This window comes from Falco peregrinus, chromosome 8 (genome assembly GCF_023634155.1).
Source record: "Falco peregrinus isolate bFalPer1 chromosome 8, bFalPer1.pri, whole genome shotgun sequence".
NCBI lineage: Eukaryota > Metazoa > Chordata > Aves > Falconiformes > Falconidae > Falco > Falco peregrinus.
In genome coordinates this window covers 59,801,207-59,828,290 of record NC_073728.1, presented here as the reverse complement: position 1 = coordinate 59,828,290, position 27,084 = coordinate 59,801,207, and the positions used below count along the sequence as shown (strand labels likewise).

At 50.2% G+C, this 27,084-nt stretch overlaps 2 protein-coding genes across 14 annotated transcripts; one reads left to right on the top strand and one right to left on the bottom strand.

Moving 5' to 3' along the window:
- Positions 1 to 350: 350 nt before the first annotated feature.
- On the bottom strand, positions 351 to 18,206 carry HNRNPH1 (heterogeneous nuclear ribonucleoprotein H1). Of its 13 annotated transcripts, none has more exons than XM_055811745.1 (15): positions 17,919 to 18,206; positions 17,214 to 17,324; positions 9,503 to 9,562; positions 8,392 to 8,529; positions 7,355 to 7,510; positions 7,011 to 7,154; positions 5,385 to 5,523; positions 4,188 to 4,366; positions 3,894 to 3,965; positions 3,681 to 3,814; positions 3,373 to 3,508; positions 3,117 to 3,200; positions 2,932 to 2,982; positions 1,714 to 1,806; positions 351 to 1,136 (listed from the first exon to the last, which is right to left on the bottom strand). In XM_055811745.1, exons 2-15 carry the CDS (start codon positions 17,260 to 17,262, stop codon positions 1,012 to 1,014), a joined length of 1,560 nt encoding a protein of 519 aa, XP_055667720.1. In that variant the 5' UTR covers positions 17,263 to 17,324; positions 17,919 to 18,206; the 3' UTR covers positions 351 to 1,011. The 13 variants fall into 13 exon arrangements, with proteins under 13 accessions (XP_055667720.1, XP_055667708.1, XP_055667714.1 ...); XM_055811733.1 differs by having other exon boundaries at positions 17,929 to 18,076; XM_055811739.1 differs by lacking the exon at positions 9,503 to 9,562 and having other exon boundaries at positions 17,929 to 18,074.
- On the top strand, positions 10,078 to 16,557 carry LOC101920025 (deoxycytidine kinase 2). Its single transcript, XM_013303494.3, has 7 exons — positions 10,078 to 10,577; positions 11,285 to 11,400; positions 11,820 to 12,013; positions 12,275 to 12,422; positions 12,930 to 13,045; positions 14,622 to 14,721; positions 16,259 to 16,557. The coding sequence occupies exons 1-7, from the start codon at positions 10,478 to 10,480 to the stop codon at positions 16,280 to 16,282; spliced, it is 798 nt and encodes a 265-aa protein (XP_013158948.1). The 5' UTR covers positions 10,078 to 10,477; the 3' UTR covers positions 16,283 to 16,557.
- Positions 18,207 to 27,084: the final 8,878 nt, after the last annotated feature.

Here is a 27,084-nt window from a genome sequence, read left to right as displayed (position 1 = left end):
TTCCCCATCGTTCCAGGGGCAGTTCCAGCGCTCAGCAGCTGTAACTGAGCTGCTTATAAAACCACATCTTTCAGCACAACGTTTGACAAGCTGAATTTATTGAAACACTGTTGCGGTGCTGAGCTGATGCAGCACTACAAGGACACACAGAACACGCTGCAGCCCTGGGCCAACACATGCCCCGCTGCTCCCCACATGTCCCCCACAACCCCCAGGGGCAGCTTTCAGGTGACAGTCCCCGAGGGGCACACTCACAGTACCCATGGCAGATGCACCCTAACAGGGTCACCCATGCCACAGGAGCACAGCAGCACTACTGCAGGCGGTACTGGAGATCAAGAAGAAATGAGTTCCAGTTTTTAAAAGGAAGATTTATTTAACAAGTTTCACTTAGCGCAATACACCTAAAAAGGAAATCACAATACAATGAAAGATTAAATCAAGGCCTCAGAATTTTATACGAACACCAAGACCAAAATCCTAAAGTAGCCATATTGCATCTCAACATGTTTCCCCCATTAACTTAAAAAAAAAAAGCTTTAACATGCCTTACAGGATATTAAAAGAAATAAACTAGAACTAACATGCCAAATGTTCACTTAATTTCAGACACAGCTCCTATATTGTCTCTTTACAAAAAAGCATGTCTCTTTCAACATGTATTCAAAACAGTGTTGGATGTAATATGGTATAAGAGCAACATTTAACGTAATTCAAACAGCTTTAACCTAAATACGCTTACTGCTTAAATACACTCCTACAACAAAACTAACTTGAGAAACGCTCAAAATTGTTTAACAGTTATAGTCTTTACTCAACTTGGTTATTACATCCTAGATGAATGTTCATTTCTGTATGTTCAAAAATACTGAACCTGAAAGGTTTTAAAATAACAATCCTGAATTCACTTACAGTAAAGCATAAATCACAAGCTCGTATTGCAAAACTGTTAAACTTAGTTTTTTGTTTTTTTGTTTTTTAAAAAAGATGTGACCAAAAGTCAGCGATTGGTTACATTCCCCAGCCACCACTCATGTTGGACATGTTCGACATGCCGCCCATGCCGTTCACTCCCATGGACGCGCGGTTCCCGCTGCTGTAGTAGCTGCTGTTCATGGCGCCCTGGCTCCCGGGGTCTGGGGGGGAAACCGACAGCAGGTTCACAGCTGGTTCAGGCCGATTCGTAGCATCCTTCCCCCAACGCCTGTCCTTGCTGGGCCACCTCGTAAATACCGTCTACTGTGCCCAGTGCTGCAAAGTGTCAGTTTACAGCTCCATACCCAGAAAGTTTATTGCTTGTTCAATGAAAGAGCCAGCTCTGCCCTGCCCCCCTTCTGCATTCAGTGCTATCACCGCTCTGCCAAGCCAAGTGCACCCGGCCTCCCACATACCCTCCCCCCGCCCTTCCATACAGCATTTAAACTGCATTGCTCTCCAGCTTCCATACTAAGCAAAAAAAGCGATCCGAGTTAACAGAAGCCTGGCGACCGGCCTTTCCTACCCCTTTCAGAATAGTTTCCCACATTTACCCCCAGCTCCAAGTGCCTGCTTTAAAGTCTATTCCCCTTCCAGCTCTCCGTTAGTTCTAAAATTCCCCAACAGCCACATCTCTAACGCTCAGGGCCTGTGCTGCCCAGTCTGTAGCACGACCCTTCAACACCAGTAAACATGCTGCACTTGGCCCAGCTAAAACCAGTAAAGGAATGCTCTTACCATAGCCACTCATGCTGCTTTGACCACCATATCCTCCTCCATAACCCCCGCTCAACTGCTGGTTAGCTGGACCACCATAACTGGATTGGCTTCCTTTTAAGTTAAGGATAAAGATGTTAAGAGCTCACCTGTCAACGTCCGCTGGTTATCAACACCCCCACCCCTCACGTGACTAACAGCCCCGCGCCCTGGCACTGGCTCACTCGCTCACCTAGGGAGCTTTCTGAAGTGTACAGGGAAGCAAGCTCCACAAAGCGGTCAGGGTTCTAAAGGCATCCCTGCCACCAAACAGCGACAAGAACATGAAGAATTACAGCAAGTTCTTGTGACTCACTTCTGTCAGTTTTTACTTTTGCAGTTTCTGTGGACTACACGCGGCAGGATCAACCTGCTGTTATTAGAACGTACACCCCACAAGAGACTTGGGCTGGTGGTAAGTGACCCCACACGGGCCCGCTGCCCACGAGGAGTGCGTGACTCGTTATGGGAGTCCCTCACTGGTGCCCAGTCCTGACACACTCACTCCTGTTCCAGACTGGTTGTGCAGCACAGCAGTGCCGTGGCTCGCCATACAGGAGACCTCTACTTAAGCTTACTAACTACTGCTCTTCACCTCAACTTGACTGTACTCCCAACAAAACTGGTCTGTAGTTAAAAGTATCAGCATTAGACATCAAACATTTTATCATCAAAATGCTATAAAAACAGCAGTGTATCTGCACACACCCCCACCCCCCCACCCTCGAGAAACAAGCCCCCCACACACCCCCTCCCCCCCAAAAAACAACCACCACCTTAATCTCCAAAGAGCCAGACAAGCCAGGTATCAAGAAGTGTATCTGCTTTATAGACACAGTAGTGGCAGACATTCAGAAACGTGCTGCAAACACATTTTAGATTTTCAAGCAGTTTTCAAGTTTGCTAGAGCAACTCTTTCTCCAAATTCCAAGCAAGATTATTCCCTTGCCACCAAGGCCAGGTCACATGCCACAGATACACCCTCCATCACCAGACCATGTTCTGATCTCAAAACAAAAAAAAAAAAAACCCAGAAGGGAGCAGGGGGAAGGAGAACAAAAGGACAGGCATCTCCCACTTCACTCTCGCACCTCCACCACACTCCCAGGAGCCACTCACCCCACCACGCACACCACATTCAGCACCACAGTTTATTCAACCTATTAACTGTTTGAATGTATTCCCAAAAGGTTTATATACCTGGCAATGTGCTAGTGTTCCAATCTTGGACTACCCCTTCCGATTCCTTGACTGTGTGATTAAGACAGAATGTTGGATTTCAGTTTTTATGCCAGGCATAGAATAAGCAGGAGCTGCATAAAATTAGCCAGCTTCGTTAAATATCAAGTGCTTGTTTAAAAGTGCATTAGACTGTTTACACATACCCATTGCTCCCATCATTTGACTGCCATAGGCACCACCACTTCCTCCTGCTGTAGAATTCAGGAAGAGTTCTACATATCTGTGTTCTGGAAGAAGAAAATTTTGCCATGAGAGCATTTCACACCAAACCCACAACAGCCCATCTCACTGCGAGCACAGCTGCAATAAAACCCTCAGCATTCCAGTTACAGTAGATGTAGTACGCTACACAGTGCTGCATTTTCCCTAAAGCCATGTATTCAGAACAGTCATACTTACGCATATTTGCTTTGTCTTTGGACATAGCAGCCACTGCATCCTCATGAGTAGCAAATTCAACATCTGCCTCTCCAGTTACTCTGCCATCTGGTCCAATTTCGATGTGTACTCTTACAGGGTTCAGAGGTGAGAAGAACTACACATGGAACAGTCACACAGATTAAAACGCACCAATGCAACAGTTCAGTTTTACAGCAAGCCATTTTCTCTACGGGAACACTTGTCAACTGCACCGCAGTTGGCATGTCCAAAAATGATCACAGACTCTTAAAGCCATGCACTTAGGAGGAAGCAGATTTGGAACTCACGTTATAGATGTCATTCTCCGTAGCTCTGTAAGGCAGACCCCTCATGTGGACGCAGTGGCCAGTCGTGCTCTGGAAGGTGGATCCCCCGTCGCCGTATCTGTGGTCCGACATTCCTGCAGAGAAAAGAGTCCATTCTAGGTCTTTCAGATGTATTTTAGTTTCTTTTGAGATGTATTGTAAGTTCAGTTACTATTCCTATTAGAGAAATCTTACCTCTTCCAAATCTATCAGAACCAAAACCATAGCCATCATTATACCCATTGTAGTCATCATAACCTCCATAACCTATGAATAGATCGGACAACATGTTCATTTCAACTACAGAAATATCCAAATATACACAAACACACTGCAGACAACCAGTAACCACAAAGCCTCACTTCTTCCAGAAGCAATAAAGCCAAGGACACGTACAAACCAGGAGTTACAAAGCAGGGAAGACACTACCATGTCCAAGTGTTGCTGCTTCTCAGATGAGCAGCTCCCTCTTGGACTTCGTATACTTACCTCCTCCATAGGCTCCACGCCTCATTCTTTCCAAGCTACTTCCTCTACCAAGACTGTTATATCCCCGCGTAAGACCGGGTCTGTCGTAAGGACCGGGTCTCTGCATTGCCAGCAGCTTGCGTGGAGGGTCGTAGTGAGTGCGCACTTCCGCTCGACTACTCTTGAAGATCTCAATGTACCTAGAAGTGTTTCCACAGAGAGAAGTCAGTCTTTAATTCCTTCCACAAGTACCTCACAACTTCACATTAAAACAAGCCATTTAGTCATAGCCTTGAAACTGGCAGTGTATTTTAAGCCAGGTTTCTTTACGTTATGTATAGGCAATGACATACTATTATAAGCACTACATTACTTTCAAATCAGTGTATTTTCAAGAAATCACAATTACTGAAGGGTTTACATGCTCCTCATACTTCTTAGTATCCCAACCTTAAGGGTGGGGGAGCAATATTGATTTCCCCACCCTCCTCCCCCCAATTTAAAGTGTTAGTCAAAAAAAAAAAAAAAAAAAAAAATAGGAGGGACTGATGTCCACTCAACTCAGCACTGTTTTGCTCATGTGGCAATGTAAACAGAGGGTTAAAATTCCAGCCTCCACCAGGATTTTAACCCGTCAGGACGCTACAAAAAGCTCTGCATGTGCTAGTGAACCCAGCCTATGCTTCAGTGATTCAGCGTAGGCAAAAAAGTGCATGCTTCAATGAAAAATAGTCACAAGTAAAATAGAATATAAAAACCCTTTGTGACAATTTCTTGAAAGCTATGCTTATTACGTTGAAGATTAATACAGTAAGTAAATTTGTTACATTTCAACTTATAAAACAAGTTTAGAAAGTATCACATTTTCTTATGGTAGTAAAAGTACTGTGCATGTCTTTAGAGCTAAAGGCATAATTGGTGCTATTTGAGAAGTTAAAGCCATAGTCTCTCAACTTTGTTGCTTTCAAGCTATCAGTTTTGCTCACCTCCGTCATCACCCAGCTTCCAAAGCACAACTTAAGCTTAGCCCAATTTTATCTTTTGGTTTTGGTAGATTCAAACAGTCTGTGCCATGCACACATTAGCAATACCATTACTTATCACCAAGTTAGAGACCAAGTATTTCTATTTGGACATTAACACTTTCAGAAGAGAGAATATGGATTTAATTGTTTACCATAAGAAAAGTGACATAGCCAACCAACCATCCATCCCCACCTGTGCCCTATTCTTTCCTTGTGTTTCTTTAGAGCCTTTTCAGCTATTTCCTGTGAAGCAAACTGCACGAAGGCCTCCCCCGTACTCCTCCCCTGGAAGTCCACCGGCAATGTTATCCCATTTGGCACGATTTCCAACCCTTCAACCCAAGGACAAATAACCCCAGTAGGGGGGCAATATTAACATCACAAGCCCAGTCATGAGTTTTTCTTATAGCTTTAAATACACCAGAATTTTAACACTTGTAAGTGAATGGTATGTTGATTCTAGAACACTAGAAGAAAAAGCATGTCAACAAAGAGATCCACGATCACATACCATTCAGTTTACATTCTTAACCCACCCTGCAGAGCTCAGAAACACTCTGAGTGTCAGGGACGACTCCTCAGATAAGGCATCTAATGCAGGGTGTGTTAAGAAGTTCATATATTATTACAAACCTCTTCAATTCTGTGAAAGTATTTAAGACGAACTTTTTAAGATAACTTAAAACACAGCAAGTTAAACAGCTTTATATATAACAATTATTTTTACTAGAAGTCACTCAGGTAAAATAATTAGTCTTATGCAAACATCAAGTTTCAGCATTAATTTTTTTATCTTTAGGAGTGCTTAATTAAGAAAAAATCATGAAGTAACTTCAAAAGTATTAGTTTCCAAACAGAAGAGGCACATTTTGTATATTAAGCACATTAACAGTTTTTTAAAGCTTGAATTACTTAACCACGTAAGAAACAACTTAAAAATGCACATGCTTAGGAATTGCTCTTGTTCACAATTATTACTGATTCAGAAAACCAAAAACAAGTTCTGAAGTTGTAAAATCTGAGTATTTCTACTGTATTTTAAACCAAGACAGTAAGCTCAATCATATCTTGTTATAGCAAAACATTCTAGCTAATTTTAACACTCACATTTAGAAATCTACTACTTTGAAAATACTAACAAGTTAAATCTTAGATAAATCAACAGATTTCATTCTTAGGCATTTATAATAGTATTCCAGTTCCTAAAACATACAACAGCTGCAAAAAAGTGAAAATGAGTCAATACAAGACATTATCTCTTCATCTCTAAAAAACTTAAGCTAAACATCAAGGGGCATTTTCCCCCCTAGGAAGTGTACGAGGGAAAAACTGTAACTTGGCTAGAGCTCAGCAGGTTGTGTTTTTCTGGAATCTTATTCAATACTAACTCTACATTTCTAAGAAACTGCAGGTACAACGCACGCCCTTCCTCAGATCCTGCTTCTTGCACTGAACCCAGAAGTTAAGGAGTGTTCAACATCCTTCACTGAACACCGTGAACCAGCTGAGACTGCGGGTGGAAATATCCTCCCAGCTGAAATGTTCGCTTTAATTTAGAAAGCAAGACACTTTATTTTCTGCTGTCCTCGCTCGGAACAGTATGTCCCACTAAGTATAAATTAGAGCAGCTTTTAGAAGTTCTCTGTCATTTAACAAACAAGTACTTCAGGAATTGATCCCAGGTAACTAATGAAGAATCGCTTATTTACTGTTAATATCCATCAGTACCCTGTTGGAAGTACTACTGGGCAATCCGTGGTTGTTTGGGTTTTTTAGCATAGACCAATAGTGCTATAACTACTACTTTTATCCCACATACCTGAAAAAAACTGTACAATTTCTTCTTTACTACAGCCAAATGGGAGTCCTCTAAGACGTACAAAACCATCATTAGCCGTATCAGGGCTGTTGGGACCAGTATGCTTCAGAACCCAATCCATTTCAACGTTGTTTGACTTGAAAACTGTAAAAGGCACTTAGAATTAATGCATTCTGGAATATCTAAGTTTTAAAAGTCATTTGCCTTGAAACTAGCCAACTTATGATACACAAACAAGTCCATTTGTCCTTTCACATGCATTTTAAAGAGACAGAAAAACAATTAACCAAAAACCCATCAAGCACAAACACATTTAATCAGCTACTAGACCAACTGAGTCAAACCTTCAACATATCTGTGTCCCATTGTTTCTCTGTCTTTTTTCAGTGCCAATTTCACATCCTCCTCAGATTCGAGTTCAGCAAATGCTTCTCCACTTGGTCTTCCCTCTCTGGTGTAGATGAAACGGATACCCAAAGCCCCGTTTAGAATTTTGCAATCTGAAAATGAAACAGGAATGCCAGGATTAGTTTCATTATTACAGGAACACTGTGCCTTTAAAAGGAGACAACTAACAACAACTATCAAAGCTATACCAAGAAGACAAAACCAGCAGTATTCTTGTGTTTAACTTTTCTAGTGACCAATAAACTAAGGGACTAAATAACTTACCCTTCCTGTGGAGTCTGAAGGTTAGAAAAACATTAAAGATAAATGCAAATTAGCTATCTACTTTCAAAGCTTTGCTGCCTCGAGTTGAACACGCAATCTGCTTTTGACTGTAACCAATTCCAGACTTCCTCATCAGCATGAAGCTAAGTAAGTAGTAGTAACAACCAGTCTAAGCTTAACTAACTAAATCCCAGCAAAGCTCAGTACCCCAAACTCCTGAGGCAGTTTTAACATTCTTTCTTCAGTGCCTGGAGATTTTAACTATCACCATTTATTACTGCAGGATGCTAATAATTTGGGGGAAGTACGCAACACACTATAAACATTTAACAGAAGGAGCCTATTAGGACAACCCCAAGGACTAAATTTATTTCAACCTGAAGTAAGAATTGTGAAGTTTCTTTGTAACAGAAGCTTTTCTTTTCTGGCTCCTCAAGAAGCCACAGCAGTTGTGGCTATACCAGCAACCTGCAGATCAAGCTCCTTCCTGCCTAGCTCCTGCTAGCGACAGCATAGCTTTCCATACCAGGTCCCAATTGAGGCACTTGTTGCACTAGAAACTTCACTAGCTACTGAAGCACCCCAGATGCTTTCTGGAACCACTCACTGCAACACTCCCACTGCCAGAGCGTGCCCAGGAGGAACCCAGACCTAACACAGCCCGGCCCCCTCTCCCAGGCTCCTACCCCCCCTTCCCCATTCTGCTTACCTGAAAAGAACCTCTGCACCTCCTCTGTGGAGCAGGACCAAGGCAGCCCCCTGACCTTCACCACATATCCCTCGCTGCTCTCTGTGTTGAGCATCACGTTGGGGGTGAGGCTCGGCTCCGTCTCGGCTTCTGTGGTTGCTGGACAAGACCAGAAGAGGCCCTTTGAGACGCCACCCAGCACGGCCGCCACCCGCACCCCCTCAGAGCGCCCGGCGGCCCCCCTGGCCTGCGCCCACCCGCCCCCGAGCCTCCTCTACCTCGGACCGCGGCCCGCCTCACACACACGGAGCCGCTCCCGCCCGGCGCACGCCTGCCCGCCCCCGGCCCGCGCCCAGCCCCCGTCCCCGCACGCACACATGGTGGGGCTCCGCGGTGGTTCTAGGGCTCCGAGCCTGATCCGCTGTCCGGAGAGCGCCTAGTCCCAGTCAGGCGGCAGCGAGCGGGCGAGCCTGTGGCGAGAGCGCGCTAGGAAATGGCGGCGGGTACTCCCGCTTCCGCTGGGCCGGGCCTTCCGCCGCACAAAGAACCCCGGCCCCAGCCACCGCCCTGCAGGGCCCGCCGCCGCGCAGTTCCCCGCCGCCGCGCACAGCGCCCGCGGCCAGCAGGAGAGCGGCCGCCGAGGAGCCCGCCTGCCCGCCGGCTGCCGAGAGGGGCTGCGGCGTGGCCGAGAGCGGGGCGCGGCGCATGCGCGGCCACCCCGGCGGGCTCCCGCCGCGCCCCCGCGAGGCCCACCTGCGCATGCCCCGCAGCGCTCCGCCGCCCCGCCCGCGCCGCTCCCGCCGGGGTGCGCATGCGTCCTGCCTACTCTGCGTCCTGCCGCCCCCCCGCCCGCTGCTGCGCATGCGTCGCCTGCCTACCCCTCCGAACAAAGCCGCGGCGCCGGCTCCCGCGCACGGCGCGGGACGGGCCTGCGCGCATGCGCCTCTCAGCGCCGCACTGCGCATGCCCCGGAGGCCGCACGCGGCTCCCCCCTCCCCTCCTCCCGCCGGTGCCCGCGGGGGGGGCCGGTGCCCGCCACCGACGCTTGCCCCCCCCGCACCAGCACGCCACGCGTTGCACGGAGAGCGAGGAGTCTGGCTGCACAGAGAGGTGTGTGGGAACTAGCACTTACCAGCTTCAAATGCTGACGCTACCCCACGTGAAACAATCTGCTCGCTTCGGTCACTGAAGCCTGGTGTGTTTGTAGGAGATGGGGAAAGAAGAGACACGGGTCACAATTATCATAAAAGAAAGGAAAATATAACTCCCTCCCATCTCCTCCAAACACACCAGACCTAACTAGATTTCACCCTGCATCTCATTATTTTAGAGGCAACAGGAGGTTACAGGAGTAACTACAGTAGCAAGACCTCAGAGAGTTGCACCCGTAAAGCACTGAACTATCATCTAAGAATCCTCCATCCCCTTCTTTATCCCCGAGAAGGACAAGCAGTTCATGTCTCAACTTGCCCACGCAGGTGGCAGAGAACCCACAGCAGGAGTCGAGCTGACTGTAGAGCCCCAGGCATGCCAACGCTGGCCCAGGAACTCGGGAGCCGGGAAACAGCGCTGCTCAGAGCGGTAGCGAACCCGTCAGCCATGCGCGTTTTCTTTCCAAATACCAAGCCTAAACGACAGCCCTAGGCTGAGCCATTTCGCTGACTGCAAAACTACGTGGCCTCAACTCTTGTATAACTACGCAAAATGCTTTGTGTAACAGGTACCAATCTGCGCCACTGTAACAACCATCTTCCCCCAAAGCCACAGGTTTTTGGGAAAAATGGATACTCTCAAGTTTATGCCCGTTATCAAGCAATACGGAGAACCAGTTTACATCAATGCAAATGAAATCAGTAAATGGAACCGTCTGACGGTAACTTCCTCAACAAAGCAGCTCCGCACGATTTCACTCGCCAAGGACCCATTTTGAAAGCCTCTGCAGGCAGGAGCCGAGCCGGGCCGAGCGGCCCGCAGCCCCCCGCGGCGGGGAGGAGCGGCGCCCCCGCCTCCTCCGGGCAGTGGGAGCGGCCATCCCGCCCCCCGGCTGGCGGGAGGTTTAAAGTGAGCGGGAGCAGCCGGAGCTCCGTGCTCCCGCTCAGGCGCCGCCATGTCCACCCCGGCCAAGCGGCACTGCCGCAGCCCCACCGGCTCCCTCGACTTCAGCTTCCAGAAGCGCCTCAAGAAGATTTCTATCGAAGGGAACATCGGTGAGCGCGGCAGCGGGGGAAGGAGGGAGGAGGCCGGGGTCCCGGGAGAGCGGGCACGGAGGGCGCTCCGGGTGCGGGACGGCCCGCCCAGCCCCGCAGGATAGCGGGGGCACCTCGGCGAGGGAGCGGCGGGGCCGCCGGGCCCAAACCCAGAAATAGGCGCCATGGAGGGGGAGGGGAGCCCCGCCGCCCCCGCCCGCGTTACAGGCCGCGGGGCCCCCGCCCGTGGCTAACCGCCGCCCGGGTGGGCTCGGAGGGGACAGCCGTGCTCTCCGGGCGGGCTCCGCCGACCACCCCTTCGCCTGCCGCGGGATGTGCGCGCGCGCGCTCGGCGCTCGAGTCTCGGGGCCGCGCCCCGCGCTCGGGCCCGCCGGCGCCAACCCGCCCGCCCTGCGCATGCGCGGCCGCTCTGCCCCGGCGCGCCCGGCCGCCCGCTCCTAAAATGGAGGCGCAGGCAAGCCGGCGGCGCGGCCCTTATCGCCCGCCCGGCCCGGGCGCGGCCCTCTGGCGCCGCAGATTACAGCCGCTTTCGCGGAAGGTGCCGCCACACGGGGCAGGCGGCCCCGGCCGGCCCTGGCCCAGCTCCGAGCGCCCCGAAGCGCGCCCGGGTGCGGTGCGCGCAGCGCCGCCACAGAGCCCGGCGGTGCCGCCCTGCGGGTGAGCCCGTCTCGCCTGCACCCCCCGCCAGCTTCTCGCATCTTCCGCAGCTGCGGGGAAGTCAACGTTTGTCAGGCTGCTGGAGAAACACAGTGACGAGTGGGAGGTCATCCCTGAACCCATCGCCAAGTGGTGCAACGTCCAAACAGCCGACAACGAGTACGAGGTAGGCGTGCTGGATTTGGGAAGCTTGGAGGGAGAGATGGGTCACCGGAGAAACTGCTGTGACCCACCAGGGAGCTGTGCCAAAACTCAGCTATACTTAGCCTGGAGCATCCCAGAGCCGTCCCCACTATGGTACCAGTTGGGCAGGCGCTCAGCAATGGTGAAGGCTACTCAGGAAGGCGCTATTGAATGCGGCCTCCCAATAACCCCCCTACTCTACAAAAATCACGTTGAAGTCTGAAACTCTGTGAATGCTCTATTCAAGACTACTATCAGCTGAGAAGCAAATGTTTATTCCTATCCCTAAGCATTTTCAAAAAAAAAAAGCCCATGAATTCTTACTTCAATATACCAGAACTCTAGATTAAGGAATAAAATCCTGCAAATATGCTAGTATTAACTTTCTCTCTTCTCCCCTAGGAGCTTTCAACATCTCAGAAGAACGGAGGAAATCTACTTAAAATGCTGTATGATAAACCCACAAGATGGGCTTACACATTTCAGACTTACGCTTGCTTGAGCAGAGTAAGAGCGCAATTAAAACCCATCTCAGCCAAGCTACATGAAGCAGAACATCCAGTGCAATTTTTTGAAAGATCTGTGTACAGTGACAGGTAATTAACTCTCAACACAACAAGACTTCAGATTTAACAACACCAGGTCTTTATGCTCAAAGACACACAGCTGGGGAAACACTTGATACTAAACTAGTATCTGCAAGGAGCAGGTTTGGTTCAGCAGGTGAGAGAGCAGGGTGGTATTAAGAAAGTAAGAGCAGGCAGCCATTTTTTCCAGTATCACAATTCTGACTCAAGAGAAATGTTTTAGTAGTTCACTTTGGTCATTCCTGGCATGACTGATGTCTTTCATTGCAGATACGTATTTGCTTCTAACCTGTTTGAGTCTGGAAACATTAATGAAACTGAGTGGACAATTTATCAGGACTGGCACATGTGGCTTTTGAATCAGTTTGAATCAGACCTAGAACTGGATGGCATGATCTACCTAAGAACCACACCTCAGGTACGTTCACTAAAGATGAAAATGTTTCAGCCCCAATTTCAGTTTCCAGGAGTTTAAGAGGGTACAAGAACTTAATTACAATACTTTCATGACTTAACATGGATTTAGCTCCCCCCACCCCAAGCGTAATGGGAAGCCTGTCAAATTCAGGTTTCAGAGACCGAATTAAAAACCCTCCCTTCTGAGCTACTATTTTGATGTCAGCAAACACTAGTTGCTGGCATCCACCACTCTCAGGAAGGATGCAAGACTGAAAAGACTTCTGAATCAGGTTTGACTTCCCAAACTAAAGATAATATTTTAATTTTAGCTAAAAGTGGCTCAAGTTTTTTTAAATGAGTTAAGTCTTGGCTGAACATAAATAAGTTATTCTAGCATTTAAAATTAATGCTCGCTAATGTCTAGCATTAGTCCTTCCAATTTAAGGACCACTTGATCTGTTTAGCTGATTTAGCCTTGTGATTAATGTCCAGACTTGTGTGTGCCTTTTTTCCACCCCCACCTCAGAAATGCAAGGAAAGGCTACAGATGAGGGGAAGAGAAGAGGAACAAGGAATTGAACTTGAGTATTTGGAAAACCTCCACAATAAACATGAAGCCTGGCTTTATGAAAGGACTATGAGGTATGAACCCATTTTCTGTAGATGAGTTTCACCTTACAGGAGGCAAGCCTCTTTCCTACCTTATGTTAAAGTTCATTAGGGATAAATATAAGGTTTAAGTCTAGCATCACTGAGGCACAGTTGTGGAAGGACTTCTCCTTAGACCCACCACTCCAGGTTCCTTGGCACAGAGGCTATTAGATTCTATGTAGAGGGAAGGTCATCTCTTGGCAGGGAAGTAAAAATTGCCAAGAGATGGAATTTCAAATTTAAAGCCTTTGTTAAGCATTAGCCTCAACTAGAAAGCTATGTAGCTCCCAACTCTAGAAAGGACATCAATGTTGTTAACTGGGAAGTACACAGGACAATAGGACACAGCTGAAGTGGTGTTCAGTGGCAGATCACACAAGTTACCTGCCAAGCAGCTTCCAGTGCCAATGCAAGGAAGGGCAAGGTCCCAACTACCTTTACACTGGTATGACTGTATTTCAACAAGGTTTAAATATTAATCCTAGTTGAAAAATAAACAATAATTCAGAAAGGCTTTTGGCAGGCACTGCTAACATACAAGAAACCCAGTTAGCAACTAAGTAAGCTTTGCATACCTTCCCCCCAACTTTCTTACTGACGGTTACTAGCTTACTCCCACCTAAGGAATCTCTAGGTAGAAAAGCAAGACTTTGAATTTTCCCCTAGAGGAGCCTGAAACACTCTGCCGAATGGGAAGCATAACAATTCCAGGAAAAAGTACATTATCAGTCACATCTTTCTCAAGTTTCACATAGGATGGCCCAAACACTTCAGGGAGACAAAAAGGCACTGCAGATTGTGGCATTTTCGGAGTGTTTACACTGTGTACTCATTCCAAACTTGTGAGCAAGCATTTCCTGTATTTTTCATAGAAACACACTTAAGTTTGCAAACAAGTTAAAGTGTTGTTCAGCACACTTTCAACACTGTAGAAATGCTTTCACACACAGGAAGGGAGGCTTAACTACTGCTTTAAGAGAACAATACATCAAATTTCACAAGTACTGCTCCCATCTGCTCCTAATCTGTAGCCAAAACGGCAGCCTTGCTTATCTCGGAGCCATTTTAAATGGCAGTCTTATAACCTGTTAAAGAGGTCATCCTCATGAAAGGAAGCTTTAAAACTGCATCTTAGTAAGTGGATTAGCAGTTAACTACAAGGGGGTGGGAGAGCCACCCAGCAAGTGATATTTAAAATAAAAATACTCCCTTTTCATCAAAGTCACATTCCTGACAACTGATTCCATACTAAAAAGAATTAAGAATAAGCCTAAACTATCTTCCCCCCCCTCCTACTTGTACAATAAAAATACATATTAAAAGGCCAAATTTGTAAAATACGTAAGTTATGGTGATACAATGTTGACTGTGTTATACAAGAGCAATTAAGGACAGACTTGGGTTTTACACTTAAGTCAGGGGCATCACCATTAGCATCTCGGGTGCATGTGGCAATCTGAGTAAGGCTGCACTCTTAGAGTGACTTGGAAAGCAACTGAAGAGCTGGACTGTTTTCATACAGTGGCTTACATTGTTTTTACTAGCATTATGCTCTTCCATTTAACAGAGTTGATTTTGAGAACCTTAAAGAAATTCCCATCCTAGTTTTGGATGTTGATGAAGATTTTAAGAATGATAAGATTAAACAGGAGTATTTGATTGACCAGGTAAGTATTAAGTATTTTCTCATATCTGCTCTTCTGCAGTAACAGCAGTAAGTTATCAATTTACATTCTTAAAATTCATGAAGTGCTTGTTTGGGGTCAGGTAGAATCAGCCTCCTTCATAGGCTTAGTAAGTTACATGGCTGCAGAAAATGCTTTTTGTTTTCCTTAGAAAAAAGTAACTTAACCCCACCCCCTTAGCCTCATAATGCAAGGGAAAATTGGGTGTTTTTAAAGAAAGAGGAGGAATTGTGGGGGGTGCAAGTACACAGCAACTGGAGTAGTGAGACTACTCTGCCAATTCTGTGCTGCCATACAGTTCATTAAGTAGTTCACAGAATGATACTGTCCAATTTATGTCAGCCATGATGTCCTTAAACTCCTGCAGTCAGGTTAGCTATTTATGCTCCCTTGCATTCTAGGCTCTTCCTGGACAAAGCACAACACATCTGACAAATGTAGAGGGTGACTAAAGCTTGTACACAGTTCTAAATGCATTAAGTGACACTTTAGAGTTGGGAGGGAAAGTCAACAGCCATTTGAGGAAAGAAGGTGATAACAGGTCACTTGAGTCAAAATGATGTTTGCCAATTCCAGCTTAAGGCAAGACTTACTCTGGAAGTAAATGCCTGAACAAGTTTTCCTGGTAGAGCAATGTGCTGTGTGCCCAGTCCACGGGGGGGAAGCAACAAAAACCCCTGCCAGTACTTAAAAGGCACAAGGGATGCATGTCTAACCTGCCAAACAGAGCTTTAACGTAACTTATTCCACTTGCTGGGACACTTTAACCTTCTTTTCCCCCACTGCCCCAACAAGACTGCTCTTGTAAGATGGAAGTGCCCTCCTATCAAACCATATAAACCATTTTCTCCATCTCGTTCTGGGTCACGAGTTTGAGATAGCTTGAAGAGTCATTCTTCAGTAAAGCCTAGTTCTCCCAATTAAACAGCTCTATATAAACTGGAGGGCAGCACGACGTTCCGTTGCTGAGGTTTTGTTGTTACAGCCTCGTGGAAACCAGCTATTAACAGCTTGAGAGTTATGAACCAAGACTATGCTCATCCATGCTCTCTCATTAACTTGCCCCACTGAAAGGCCATCAGCTCTATCTCCACCAAACTCCCTTCACCACCCAGCACACGAAAAGCTCAGCTTTCAGCTCACAATAGCGGGTACAGCACCATGCTGGAAGTGCTACCAAATCTCTGGCCTGTTTTTCAGTCAAGTAATGGAGGGAAACTTGCTTTTCTTTGACAAAGCAAGATTCTGTAAAGCATTCCAGAAGCTACCTTTCTTAAGTGCTTTCTATTTTTGAGTAATTAAGTTATCTAAATTCTACCCCTAGTACAAAGTTAGAAATCATGGGTTCACAGCCATCTGCTATACTGCAAAGCATTTCAGGTCATGAATTGTATGACGAGGCAGAAGAGCATTGGAGCCTGTAACAAACCATTTGTTTCCCCCCCCCCAAAAAAAGGAAAAGCCTAATGGATTTAGCTTTTGTTTTCATGCATGAAATATACGCATTTTGTTTTTACAGGTCAAGTCTTTCCTGAGTTCCTAAGAAGATGAAAATTAATTTCCATGACAACTTCCTGAAGTTCAAGAGTTAAGCTTAAAAAAATCCATGTGTTCCTAAGACAGTTTAGCTGAATGCATTACCTGTATAGCTTATTTTAAGGCAGGATTGAAGCGCAAAATGTTTTGAGTTTGTTTGGGGTTTTTTTGCCTGCCTGACCTCCGTGTGTTTGATAGAATTTTCTGTATAGTTAAAAATGTGGCGTGTTCCGAAACGTACTGTGTATATTCTCTGCCGTTTAATAAAGGTTTTTAAGCTAATAGTGACTAACTATTAATATTAACAACGGAGGAGCGAGCCGGCTGCCCGCGGCCGGCAGCCCAGCAGATAGCAGGCGCTGGGCAGGGCTGTTTTGCAATAACTGGCATCGTTCACCATTTTAAGACGAGGCTGTTATGGCGTCCGGAGACCTTTACTTTCAACTTCTGCTTTATTACGGCTGTTTGCACGGGCTTTGCGCTACGTAAGGGCGGACGTTACCGCAGCCGCAAGGGTTACACCTGGAACAAACTGCAGTTTACGCGCACCTTTGTTGACTCCCCCCCAGCAGCGCGGTACCGGCAGGGAGGGGGCGGCGCGGCCCCGGCCACCCCCCCCTCCCCCGATCCCCGCCCGCCCCGAGGCCGCCACGACGCACGCGGCGGGGGGGGAGGGGAGCAGCGCACGCGGCCGAGCCGGGCCCCCGCCGTCAGGGCCACCCTGCCCGGGGCCCCGGCAGCGCGGTGCCCCCCCCCCCCACTGGCCACCCCCGCCAGCAGGGCGCCGAGGCGGGGGCCCGGCGGCGCCGGGACCCGGATCGGGCGGGCCTAGTCGCCCCTCCCCCACCCGCTGCGGCCCGGCCGCCCCACCCCCACCCGCTTCCCCCTCAAGACACCCGCCTCCCCCACGGGCCCCCCCGCTCGCCGCCGGGCCTTACCCAAGCCGGGGATCTCGCCCTCGGTCTCCTCGGTGTGACAAGGATCCATCTTGGCCGCGCCTTCCCCACGGGGGCCGGGAGAGCACAAAGCTGGGTGGGGGCGCTCGGGCGCTGCGCGAACGGAAACAAAAGCTCAGCGGCCGCCGCAGGGGCGCTCCAGACAAGGCGGATCGCGGCTTTTCGGTCGCTTTTTCCCCACTCCCGCAGAGGATGAGGCCCGATGAATCTGCCGGCCTGCCCGGGCCCACCTCGCCTACTGCTCCTTCTGCGCAGCGCCCTCCGCCCCCTATAAATACCCGCCGGCCGCGCTGCGCAGCGCCCTGACGTCACGGCGCGCCCGCCCCTGCTCCTGCCCCGGCCGCCAGCCAATGGCAGCGCGACAACTTGAACCAGCCAGTCACGTCCGGCCGCCGCGGGGGGGGGGGGGCAGGAGCGCGGCCGCCGTGGGGGGTCCCGCCGCGGCCGCACCGGGGGGCGCTCACCGCCCCCGCCCCGGGGCCCGGCCCGGCCTGCCCGCCCCCGGCCCGGCCTCACCCCCCCCCGGCCCGGCCCGGCCTCACACCCCCCCCCGCCCTCGCCTGTTTTTCTACACCAGCCCCAAACATGGCGGCGGCTTTGTCCCTCCTCCCCCCCCCACCTCCTCCCCCCCCACCTCCTCCCCGCCGCGCCGGTGGCGCCCCGTCCCCGCTCGCCCCCCCTCAGCACCCTCGCTCACGGCGGGCTGCGGCCGCGGAGCTCCGGCGGCCAGCGGGGATCGGCGGCTCCGCGCACTGCAGCAGCGCCCGCCGCCGTCAGGTGCGCCGGGCTCCGCCTCCCGCCGCCGCGGGGGGGGGACGGGACGGACGCGGCAGGACACGGCAGGGCGTGGGCCCCCTCCCGCCGGGCGGCCTGGCCGGGCCTGCCCCGGGGAGCGGGCCGCAGGCTTTGTGCGGCGCCGCAGGCCGCACCGGGGGGGGGGCGGGTCACGCTGCGCTGGCGGCCCCGAGGCGGCGGGTCAAGGAGCGAGGCGCCGCGGCGGGATGGCGGCGGGAAGGGCCTGCCCCGGCGCCGCGCTCCGCACGCGCTCCGCGGGGCTGCTGGCAGCGGCCGCCAGCCGCCAGCCCTGCTCCGCCGCACCGCGCTCGGGGGCGGGTAGGGGCACTCGCCGGATCCCCGGCTCCCTGGCAGGGCCCCGGGCAGGGCCGCACTCCTGCCTGCCCGCTGCTCCCCGCGCCTGGCCCGGCCCAGCCCCTCCGCAGCGCGCCGGTACAAAGAACCATTAGCTGGAAGAACTTTGGATTAAAATAGCTGTAAGGGAGCCAGCGCGATTGAATAAATAAGCGGTGACCTTAGGACTGTGGAGGTGCGGCATCTATTCACAGCTTTGTTACTGACCCAGCAGTTAGCGTCAAGCAAATCCCTCTGCTAATCCCTCTTGAAGCCTTTGCATTTCCAGCAGTATGGTAATTATATTTTTTCTCTCCTTATAATGTATATTAATAATCATACACTGGGGTACGTTTACTACACATAATTTTATTAGTCTGATTGGTCTTTTTAGTCCCCATTACCGCATTTGAATAATGACGGAAATGGGTTGTCTGTTGTTTATGCATCAAGGTCCACGTGACTTCATGGCTTTGAAGTGGGCTGTACCCTGAATTCTTGCTATCTAATTTTCAGTGATAAATAAAGCCTGGTTCACCCAACATTTTCTTGATCGTGTGTTTATTGCAGTCAAGCAGCATTCTGATGGAAGTTTTCCCTTTAGAGGTCTCTTAGCAAATTAAAATCATCCTGTGTTCACACTGGCAAGAAGTTCTGCTGCGTGCATATTCCTCCAGCGTTAGAAGAAAGATCACATGACTTTTTTGCAAAGATGTAATTGCTATTCAGCGTCAGCAAAATACCTGCCTGCCTTGAAACTTGACACATCAACAGGAAGTTGGGTACAGCCAATTCCAGGGGAAGAATGTGACTCTGAGCAGCAAACAAAGACATAAATAGTTATCAGAAGAGTCACTATTAGCCAACATATATGCAGTGTTTGAAAGATGAAAATAATTCACAATTCAAGTGGAGTTATGGTTAACAGCAGCAGCCCTGTTCCTCCGGGGCCACCTCTGGGAAATGCTTTTGCAGGGAAGGGTAGCCCTGTGGTGTGTCAGCACTCAAAAAGGATGAGATGGGGAATAAAAATCTTGCTGGAAACATCTGGTGCAGGACTTCATCAGGTTTCCTGAGCAAGGAAACAACTATGCACGTATGTATTTTACACATGTAAACTTCAGGTCTCAATTCTGAGACTTCTAAGACTCCAGCATTGTCAATTTACCTGGCTTTTTTCGTTTATGGTGCCAGCCTGACACCTGTACCTTCCCCGCCAGCAGCCACAGCTGAACGGTAGTGTGTCTGTCAGCACGTCTGTCAGCAACTCACACTGCAGCTTCAGGTACTTGTTGTTCTCTGAAAGGGCTTTGTTCTACTTCAGTTTCACTGGCCTGTTCCTGCAAAGAGGAAAGGCACACCTGCTGCCCAGACTGCTGGGGACAGGAGCTGCTCTCATTTTCCCACTTGCATTCCTAGAAGATAAATTTCTCCTTGTTCAAGTCAGCCTGGGGAGGGCTGTAATCTAAGCCGAGCCCAGCCTGCTGCATTTCGTAGTCCACCTGGTAGAAAATGGGCAAAGAGGTGGCCTCCTGGGTAGAAGTCTGCTGGAGATATTATTTGTCAGAGGGTCAGTCCATCCCTGTGCAAGGTCCCCAGATTCCCTCAGCTATATTGTGGCTGTATATCTGCTACAGTGTTGCTATATTGTAGCTGTATCTCTGCTACAATGTTGCTATATTGTGGGAATATTTTGGCTACAATGTTGCTATATTGTGGCTATGTGTCTGCTACAATGTTGCTATATTGTGGCTATAGCTCTGCTACAATGTTGCTAGTGTTGCTAGAGCTCTGCTACAGTGTTGCTATATTGTGGCTACGTCTCTGCTATGCTGCGGTGAGCGGGCTGGGAGCAGAGACCCACAGCAGCACAGCATGAGCATCAGCCCCATCTGCAACGACACGTGTAAGGTGTTAAGCTGGACCAGAGTACAGCTCTTCCTTGAAGCCTGCTACCTGCTCAGGATATTCCTGTTTGGCACCAGCCATAAATCTGTGTTAGCTTGCTTAAGTTTCTTTCTTGGGCAAGAAAATAATAGAGAAAATCTGCAGCTCTAGTTCAAAGGGTTTTATAGGCATCTAAGCATATGGACACACTTTGCATGTCTGGAAGTGATGCAGGTGCTGATTTCTAAGCAGGTTTTGGAGGTGATATTCCAATGCAGAAAATAATCACCAATAATTCTTTTAGCGGTCAGAATTTGCAATTTCAGGGAGAACCATGCTCAGAATTTAAGTAGCCACTCTGAAAAGATGACAGAACTCATTATCCATCATCCTGACCCCACCGCTTTATGCACCTTCTCTTTCTCTTTCCTACCCAGATGTCATCCGTTTGTTCTGCCTCCGTCATAAGCTTCATCCTTCGTGCCTCAGCTATGCATGTTGCATGTTCCTCCCATTTGTATATAAACATGTATAATTCAGAATCTCATAGTTAATCTGCAAACCTGATGAACTCTCAACAAATACTGCTGGTAGCTGACTTGCTTTATCATCTGAGGTCTGGAAACAGGGAATGTATGGAAGTCTTATACTACCAATGCTTTGTAGGTTTCTCTGTATGTGTGACACCCAGTCAAAAGCTCTAGAATTCAGTTAGAACCTTTCTGTCACTATATATAGCTTTAGAAACAGCCTCTAGCTGTGATGCTGTGACAAATACAAGCTCAATAATGCTATTAAATATGCATGGTGTGTTCTACCATATTAGATAACATGGCCATGTTCATCACCTGCTAATGCTGCCAGTTCACAGCTTTGCTAATGCAGCCCTCCCTCTCACTTTTGCTTTGGCCAATTTAAGAGGCTTTTTGTTTACAGTTCACCTTTACTTTCTTCCTTTCCACCTTTTAATCTTTATTCATCACTCTGAAAATGATGGTCTGCAGCAGGGACTGGGCAGAGCTCATGTTTCCCAGCTTTCCTAGGCTGTAGTTCACTAAGAAGCCAAGCTGGTCTGGAAACCAGTTGGAGAGGTTGATAGCCACTGCTTTAGTGAAAAGCAGATACTCAAGTTCCTGCTCCTCTCCGAGGCCACTGCTGCCCTGTTTTAATTTATCACCCTTCCCTTTATACCACCAGCTTATCCACAGGCTGTGCTCACCATCCTTTGTCACTGCAAAAATGGAATAATTGCCTCTGTTCTGCTCCCTCAGTGATCACATCCTCTAGGGGCTCAGGAGTTCACCCGTCTGATCTTTTTCTGTTCGTTAGTGTAACTCAGGCCTGTTACCATTTTGGTTTTGCAGCATTCTGATTATGGCAGTTGGCAGAATACCATTTGCTTTTTACCGATACAGCTAGCTGCCACGCTGCGAATGCAGTTACAGCAGTGGAAGAGGTGTCGTTTGCCAGCATCCTTTAGGTAACGGCATGTTTTGCCTAAGCCTGAGCTAGGTGGGCATGAGTCAGCTCTGATCCAGAAGCCATCTGGCCGTGCAGTGCTGTTCTGAGCTCATCAGGCTGCTCTCTGAGAAGGTTTCTTCGCTCAGGCAGAACATTTACAGCTCTTTGGCAGCTCAGCCCTGTACCCGCCAGGAGAGAGGGCGTGTGTCCATTTGCATCCCTTGCAACAAGCCTGCTGCATTCCTCACACCCTCCCAGAAGGAGCATGAGCTGTAAAGCTGTAAATACTTTACGGCGGGGTGACTGGGTCCAGTCTTGGGAGAGCATGCTGCAGTATCTGTATCGGGGCAGATAGCGCTTTGCCTGAGCTCTTGTTATTCTAGCCACCTGTGTTCATGAAATGGAGCCTATTTTAGCCACTCGCCAGCTGCAGGCTCAGGAGCAGACACCACAGCAGCTCACTGGTTTCATTCTTGCTTACATGACGATCCTGACTGTCACGCCCTGCAGGTAATGTTGCCTTCCCTGTTTGGGGTCACCCAGCCCTCTCTTGTCACTTAGTGCGATGTCAATGCGATGCAGCTGATGCACCTGCTCTTCTACTTGCTCACTCCAGGAGTGCTCTGTGAGTCCTGAGCGCTGACCCTACTTCTGCTCTTCATACCCAACATCTGCCTTTAGCTCTTAGACCCTGGAAATCCCTGAGCACAGCCAGGCACAGCATCAGTGAGGGCTGGAGCTGGGCATGCACTTTCCTAAGCTACCACAGCAAATGTGCAAGTTTTCCGTTGGAGGGAGGGCATTCCCAAAAGGGCATGTTAAGCCCTGTCTACCTTGTACAAAAAGTGGCTCTGCCTGTACCAGGGCAAAGGTGAATTCTTAGTGCCCTCTTGTAGGCAATAATTGCTGGGAGGTATAGAACTGGTGGAGATGAGGCAAATTATAACCTTGGAGCATGAATTTTCCTAGCCTCCCTGTCTGGATCAGCTAACATATAAAGTGGCAGATAGCTTTGATCTTGCTTGGATTTTACCCTGCTGTCTGACCAAGGAATAGTTTTCACTGCACAGGGCTGTGGGAGTTGGATAACTAAGTTGGATAAGGGAGTATCTGCCTGCGGGCAGGGGCTGCTCTCACAGGCCTGTCTGACTCCATCCACGGCTGCATCTCTTCATCCACAGTGTGGCGTTCCAGCCAGACATGATGCTGTCAAATCACAAGTGTGACACAGGTCACCCACAGTCACACTCTTCACCCCAGGCCATCTCAGCATCTCCAGTGAGGGCTGTGCTCTTGCACCTACACCCTCCGACTCCCCCTGAGCAAAGCATTCCTTCCTCTGATCTTGCCCTGTCACACACCCAGCAGATCCCTGTCCATATGTGTACGTGGATCAAGAGGATTCCGGATCTTACTACCCATTATGTTCTTCTCAGTTTTGGCATTGATGGACACACAGTTCAAAACAACGTTCCGCAAGCAGGAGAGCACCAAAATGCAGCAATATTGACAGCGAGGCCTCTGCAGACTCAGCACATAAAATGGGTCACTACTGTGGTTATTTCAGTTACACAACTCCAGCATGCTTGCCTTTCTTTCTCCTTGCCTTTCAAGTCACTTGCATGTAAACAAGTGAAACTAAGACAAGGGGGTAACAAAATCAGGGTGAGGAACTGAGAGGGGAAAGGAAAGGGCCCCGCAGTACTGGTCTGGAGGCTAGCATCCTCACAGCTCCAGCCAGCTGGTTCCCCAGAACTCTGATCCTGAAGCTGCGGTAGGAATAAAGACCCATTGAGAAGTCTGGCTCCAAATTAGCATTTGAATTCCCTTGTAGTCTGTTGTCAGATGGGCAGGAGGTGGGTGCTAGTCTCCGTCTCTCTCGGTACTGATACACAAAGGTGGCTTTAAAAGGTCCTTATTTTTCTGAGGGAAAGAAATGCGTTGCTCGAACTATGGACACTTTGTGTTTTCCTTTTTTTTTTCTCTTTCCCCTCTCTCTCACTCCTCTGTTTCACCCCCTTTCCTGGATCAGGCTGAGCTGTAGATAGACATGTCTGGGTATTGTTAGCCCTGTCTGACCTACTTCTTTCCCTCCCTTTGGCCCCTTGTGTTATGGATGATGGTGCTATGGAAACCTGGGTGACATGCCAGTGCCACAAATCCAGGGCCACCAGCTGCACCCTCCTCCCCCAGCCCCACAGGAGCTTCCCTCCAAAACACAACCCTAAAGAAAGTTACCAGTGCTGCTTCCAGGGGAAATTCAAGGGTGTGCTCCATCCGGCCCACCAAGCCATGCTCCAGAGGGAGCGGGGCGCTCCTCCTTGGGCTTGGGTGCCTGGGTGCATTTTTTCCCCGGTCCCAGCGCACAGCATTTCTGTGCTGGGGACCAAGTGTAAACCCGCCATTGTCTGCTCACCATACCTGTTTGTGCATGTATCCTGCACATGACCAGTAGGAAAGTACACGTGGATGCCCTTGAAGTTCCCAAGATAAAAATAAGCTACAACCTTGTGCACCTTGTGGTACGAAAGCCTTATGGAAAGGTGGCTAGGTTCCTATAGACACAGGAAAGGGAACGTGTGCATGCCGGTGATCCTTGCAGCGGGCGGCACCTTGCTTCATCTGGGGACTGAGCTGCACACTGTCATTGTCACTCGCTTGCTCGCATAGGAACCAGCCCCATCAGGGAAAGGAGGCTTGTTTACAAGTTCAGCCTCTACGTTTCTTGTGATAAAAAAAGTTCTCACTGGTTCTGCAAGCTTCCTTGGCTCACTGCTGGCCTCCCATCCGGCTGGCCGCTTCGCCCGGGGGGCTGTGGCAGTATCGGGGGGATTTGCTTCCACGTATCTCACGCCAAAACTTTTCCAACCCGTTGCTGATGCGGAGGGGTGGCTGTGAGGGCAGGGAGCGGGAGGGAGCTCGGGAATCTGTCAGACGCTTGCAGGAGGCCCTTAGTAAGCCACCTCCAGGGGTTTCTGCGAGGCTGCAGGCCTCCCCCCACCCAGCAGCCCCCAGGCCAGGGCCCGGCGCAGCGCGGGTGGCACCTGAGGCGGGAGGGTTTGTGCCCGGTGCCTACGTGGACGCCGCCCGGGGCATGGCCGGGGACGCCCGGGGCACCTCCCGGGGAGCGACGGCCCTGGCACGGGCGGCGGGCTGGGAGCTGCCGGGACCCCCCTCCGGGATCCCTCGCCCCGGAACCCCCCCGGGCCCGGCAGCTGCAGCCGCGCGGCAGCAGCGCCCTCTCCCGAGCGGCGCGGCCGGAGCCCGGGACGGGCCGGCACCGGGCGGGCCGGGGCAGGTCTGCGGGCTCGGCTCACTGCGCCTGCGGCCGCCGCAGCCCGGCCTCGGCTCCGCTGCCCCACCCGCCCGGGCCGGCCCCGGCCCCGCAGCGCACCGGGCCCGGGAACGCTCAGCCCGGACGCACATGCTCGGGGGGAGCGGGGAGCGGAGCCGGCGTCGTGGGCCAGCCCCGCCGGGCCGGGCATGGGGACCCTCGTCTCGCTGCGGTGGCAGCGCCGTTAAACCGGCCAGACGCGGGTGGGCGGAGGGGCAGCCCCGTCCGCGCCGCCGGCAGCCCCCGGCGCCCCCTGCAGCGGGCGGGTGGCGCGGTGGCTCCGTGCGGCACCGGGGGGCATCGCGCTGCGCGGCGGCGGCGGCTCCGGCTGCATAAATCCTCCTTGTAGCATCAATATAAACACGAATTAGATGCGTTTCTAGTGTCCGAATGGGGTAAAACCATCGACGGTATCTTTGAACCCTGGTCCGGTGCAAAGCGATTTCCCTTGGTTACAGTTATTATATCGCATAGCATACATACAGCCTTGCCCCCCATCTTAGCCTCTGGCCCCAGCCCCGTACCCATGCCCACCTTGTGCCCCGGGGTCAGCTCAGCACGGCTGGGTCACACAGGGACCCCGAAGGAGCCCTGAGCTTCCCCGAAGTAGCTGAGCGATGACAGCATCCCTAGATGGAGGAGCTTTCCTGCTGCTAGAGGCACCTGGAACGACCCCTCTGACGATTGTTTGAGGGGAGTGACATGCTGGGCATTTCTCCTGTGGCAGAACTAGCGATGGCAAGCAGCTGGGGCCAGAGCCTAGCTGTGCTGCACCAGGGTATTTAATGGTCCTCTGTGCATCCAAGGGGAGATGCTGGCTTGCCACGGCCTCGCTGCTGAATCATTAACTTCCATCCACTGAGTCATTCTGCAGCCCTGTCACACACGGAGCTGAGATCAGCGAGGCTGAGGTGGGCAGTGGCTCCAGGCTGATACAGCGGTGTTAGAAAACTGTTTGTAGGGTAGCAGATGGAAGTTGTGTCTGCAGAACCGGTGAGCACCCACCTGGACTAAGCCGAGACAGAAGGGTTTTGACAAGGAGCCAAGACCTGCACCAGCAGCTGGGGCTGGTCCCTCTGTATTAACCCTCTGGGAGGTGACTGGTTACGCTGGTAAAAAAGTGAGGACTGAGAATTAACTTCAAGAGATGGTGAGATGTTTTAATGTAAAGTCTAACTAAAATGTCACTGGGGACAGGTAGCATCTCTGTTCCTGCCCAGCCTTGCTGAGGCAAGGTTAATCGACACTCAGCTTTTTCCAAAGTGTATTACCAAAGATGCTAGGAAAAAAGTTAGTTTTTTATCATGCTGTGACACCTGGCAGTTGCTGTGAGGATGGAGCCCCACTGCACTGAAAACTTTGCAGAGACAAGTGTTGTACCGTTGGTTTTGTTTGGATTTAAGCCTTCTCCTCCAGTGTTTGCCAACCGCAACACAGCAGTGCAACTCCAAGGCAGGAGAGGTCAAAGGGAAACAGACTAGAGGCTTTACTGGATAAGCCAATTTAAGATGCAGGCGAGGAAATGAAACAATGTGAAAAATTAATCACTTCTTCCAAAAAACACCTGCCTTTTGTTCTTACAGTCTAGATATGCCTACTGCTGGGGAAGGGAGGGGAGGACGGTGGGCTTCAAAATGTGGTTAGGCTGGCAGCATGTTAATGCAGTTATTTTTGCTCTCTGGGTTTGGTGTGAACCCCCCTGTGATGACGGCACAGAGCACTGCTGGCGTTTTCTAAGCTCTGTTGCTAACATGAGCAGACCAATGGCCAAAAGTATCGGTGTTGTGGATGCTGGGTCCTGTGAAAATCCAGCCCTTCTGGGAGCTCAGCTCGGCACCTGTGAAAATCAGCTTCTCCCTACACAGAGCTCTCCTCCTGTGGGATGTAGGGTTGCAGGCTGGGTTGCACTGCATGGCAGGGAAACCAAGGCAGCTGCCTTCCACTAAAATGCTCATGGTTTTGTTCCCTGCTAATTGCAGACCCACAAGGAGACACCCAGCACAGCAAGCTCAGTGCCTTTTTATTTGTGCACATTGTCGTTCA

What these genes read in the sequence shown, in the direction of transcription:
- LOC101920025 (XM_013303494.3), top strand. Translation starts at nt 10,478, where the DNA reads ATGTCCACCCCGGCCAAGCGGCACTGCCGCAGCCCCACCGGCTCCCTC. An exon ending in TTCTATCGAAGGGAACATCG is followed by an intron (nt 10,578 to 11,284) that starts GTGAGCGCGGCA and finishes CATCTTCCGCAG; the next exon opens with CTGCGGGGAAGTCAACGTTT. An exon ending in CTTTATGAAAGGACTATGAG is followed by an intron (nt 13,046 to 14,621) that starts GTATGAACCCAT and finishes TCCATTTAACAG; the next exon opens with AGTTGATTTTGAGAACCTTA.
- HNRNPH1 (XM_055811745.1), bottom strand. Translation starts at nt 17,262, where the DNA reads ATGGATCCTTGTCACACCGAGGAGACCGAGGGCGAGATCCCCGGCTTG. An exon ending in TTCTGATAGATTTGGAAGAG is followed by an intron (nt 3,815 to 3,893) that starts GTAAGATTTCTC and finishes TGAAAGACCTAG; the next exon opens with AATGGACTCTTTTCTCTGCA. An exon ending in CGGAGAATGACATCTATAAC is followed by an intron (nt 3,509 to 3,680) that starts GTGAGTTCCAAA and finishes TTCCATGTGTAG; the next exon opens with TTCTTCTCACCTCTGAACCC.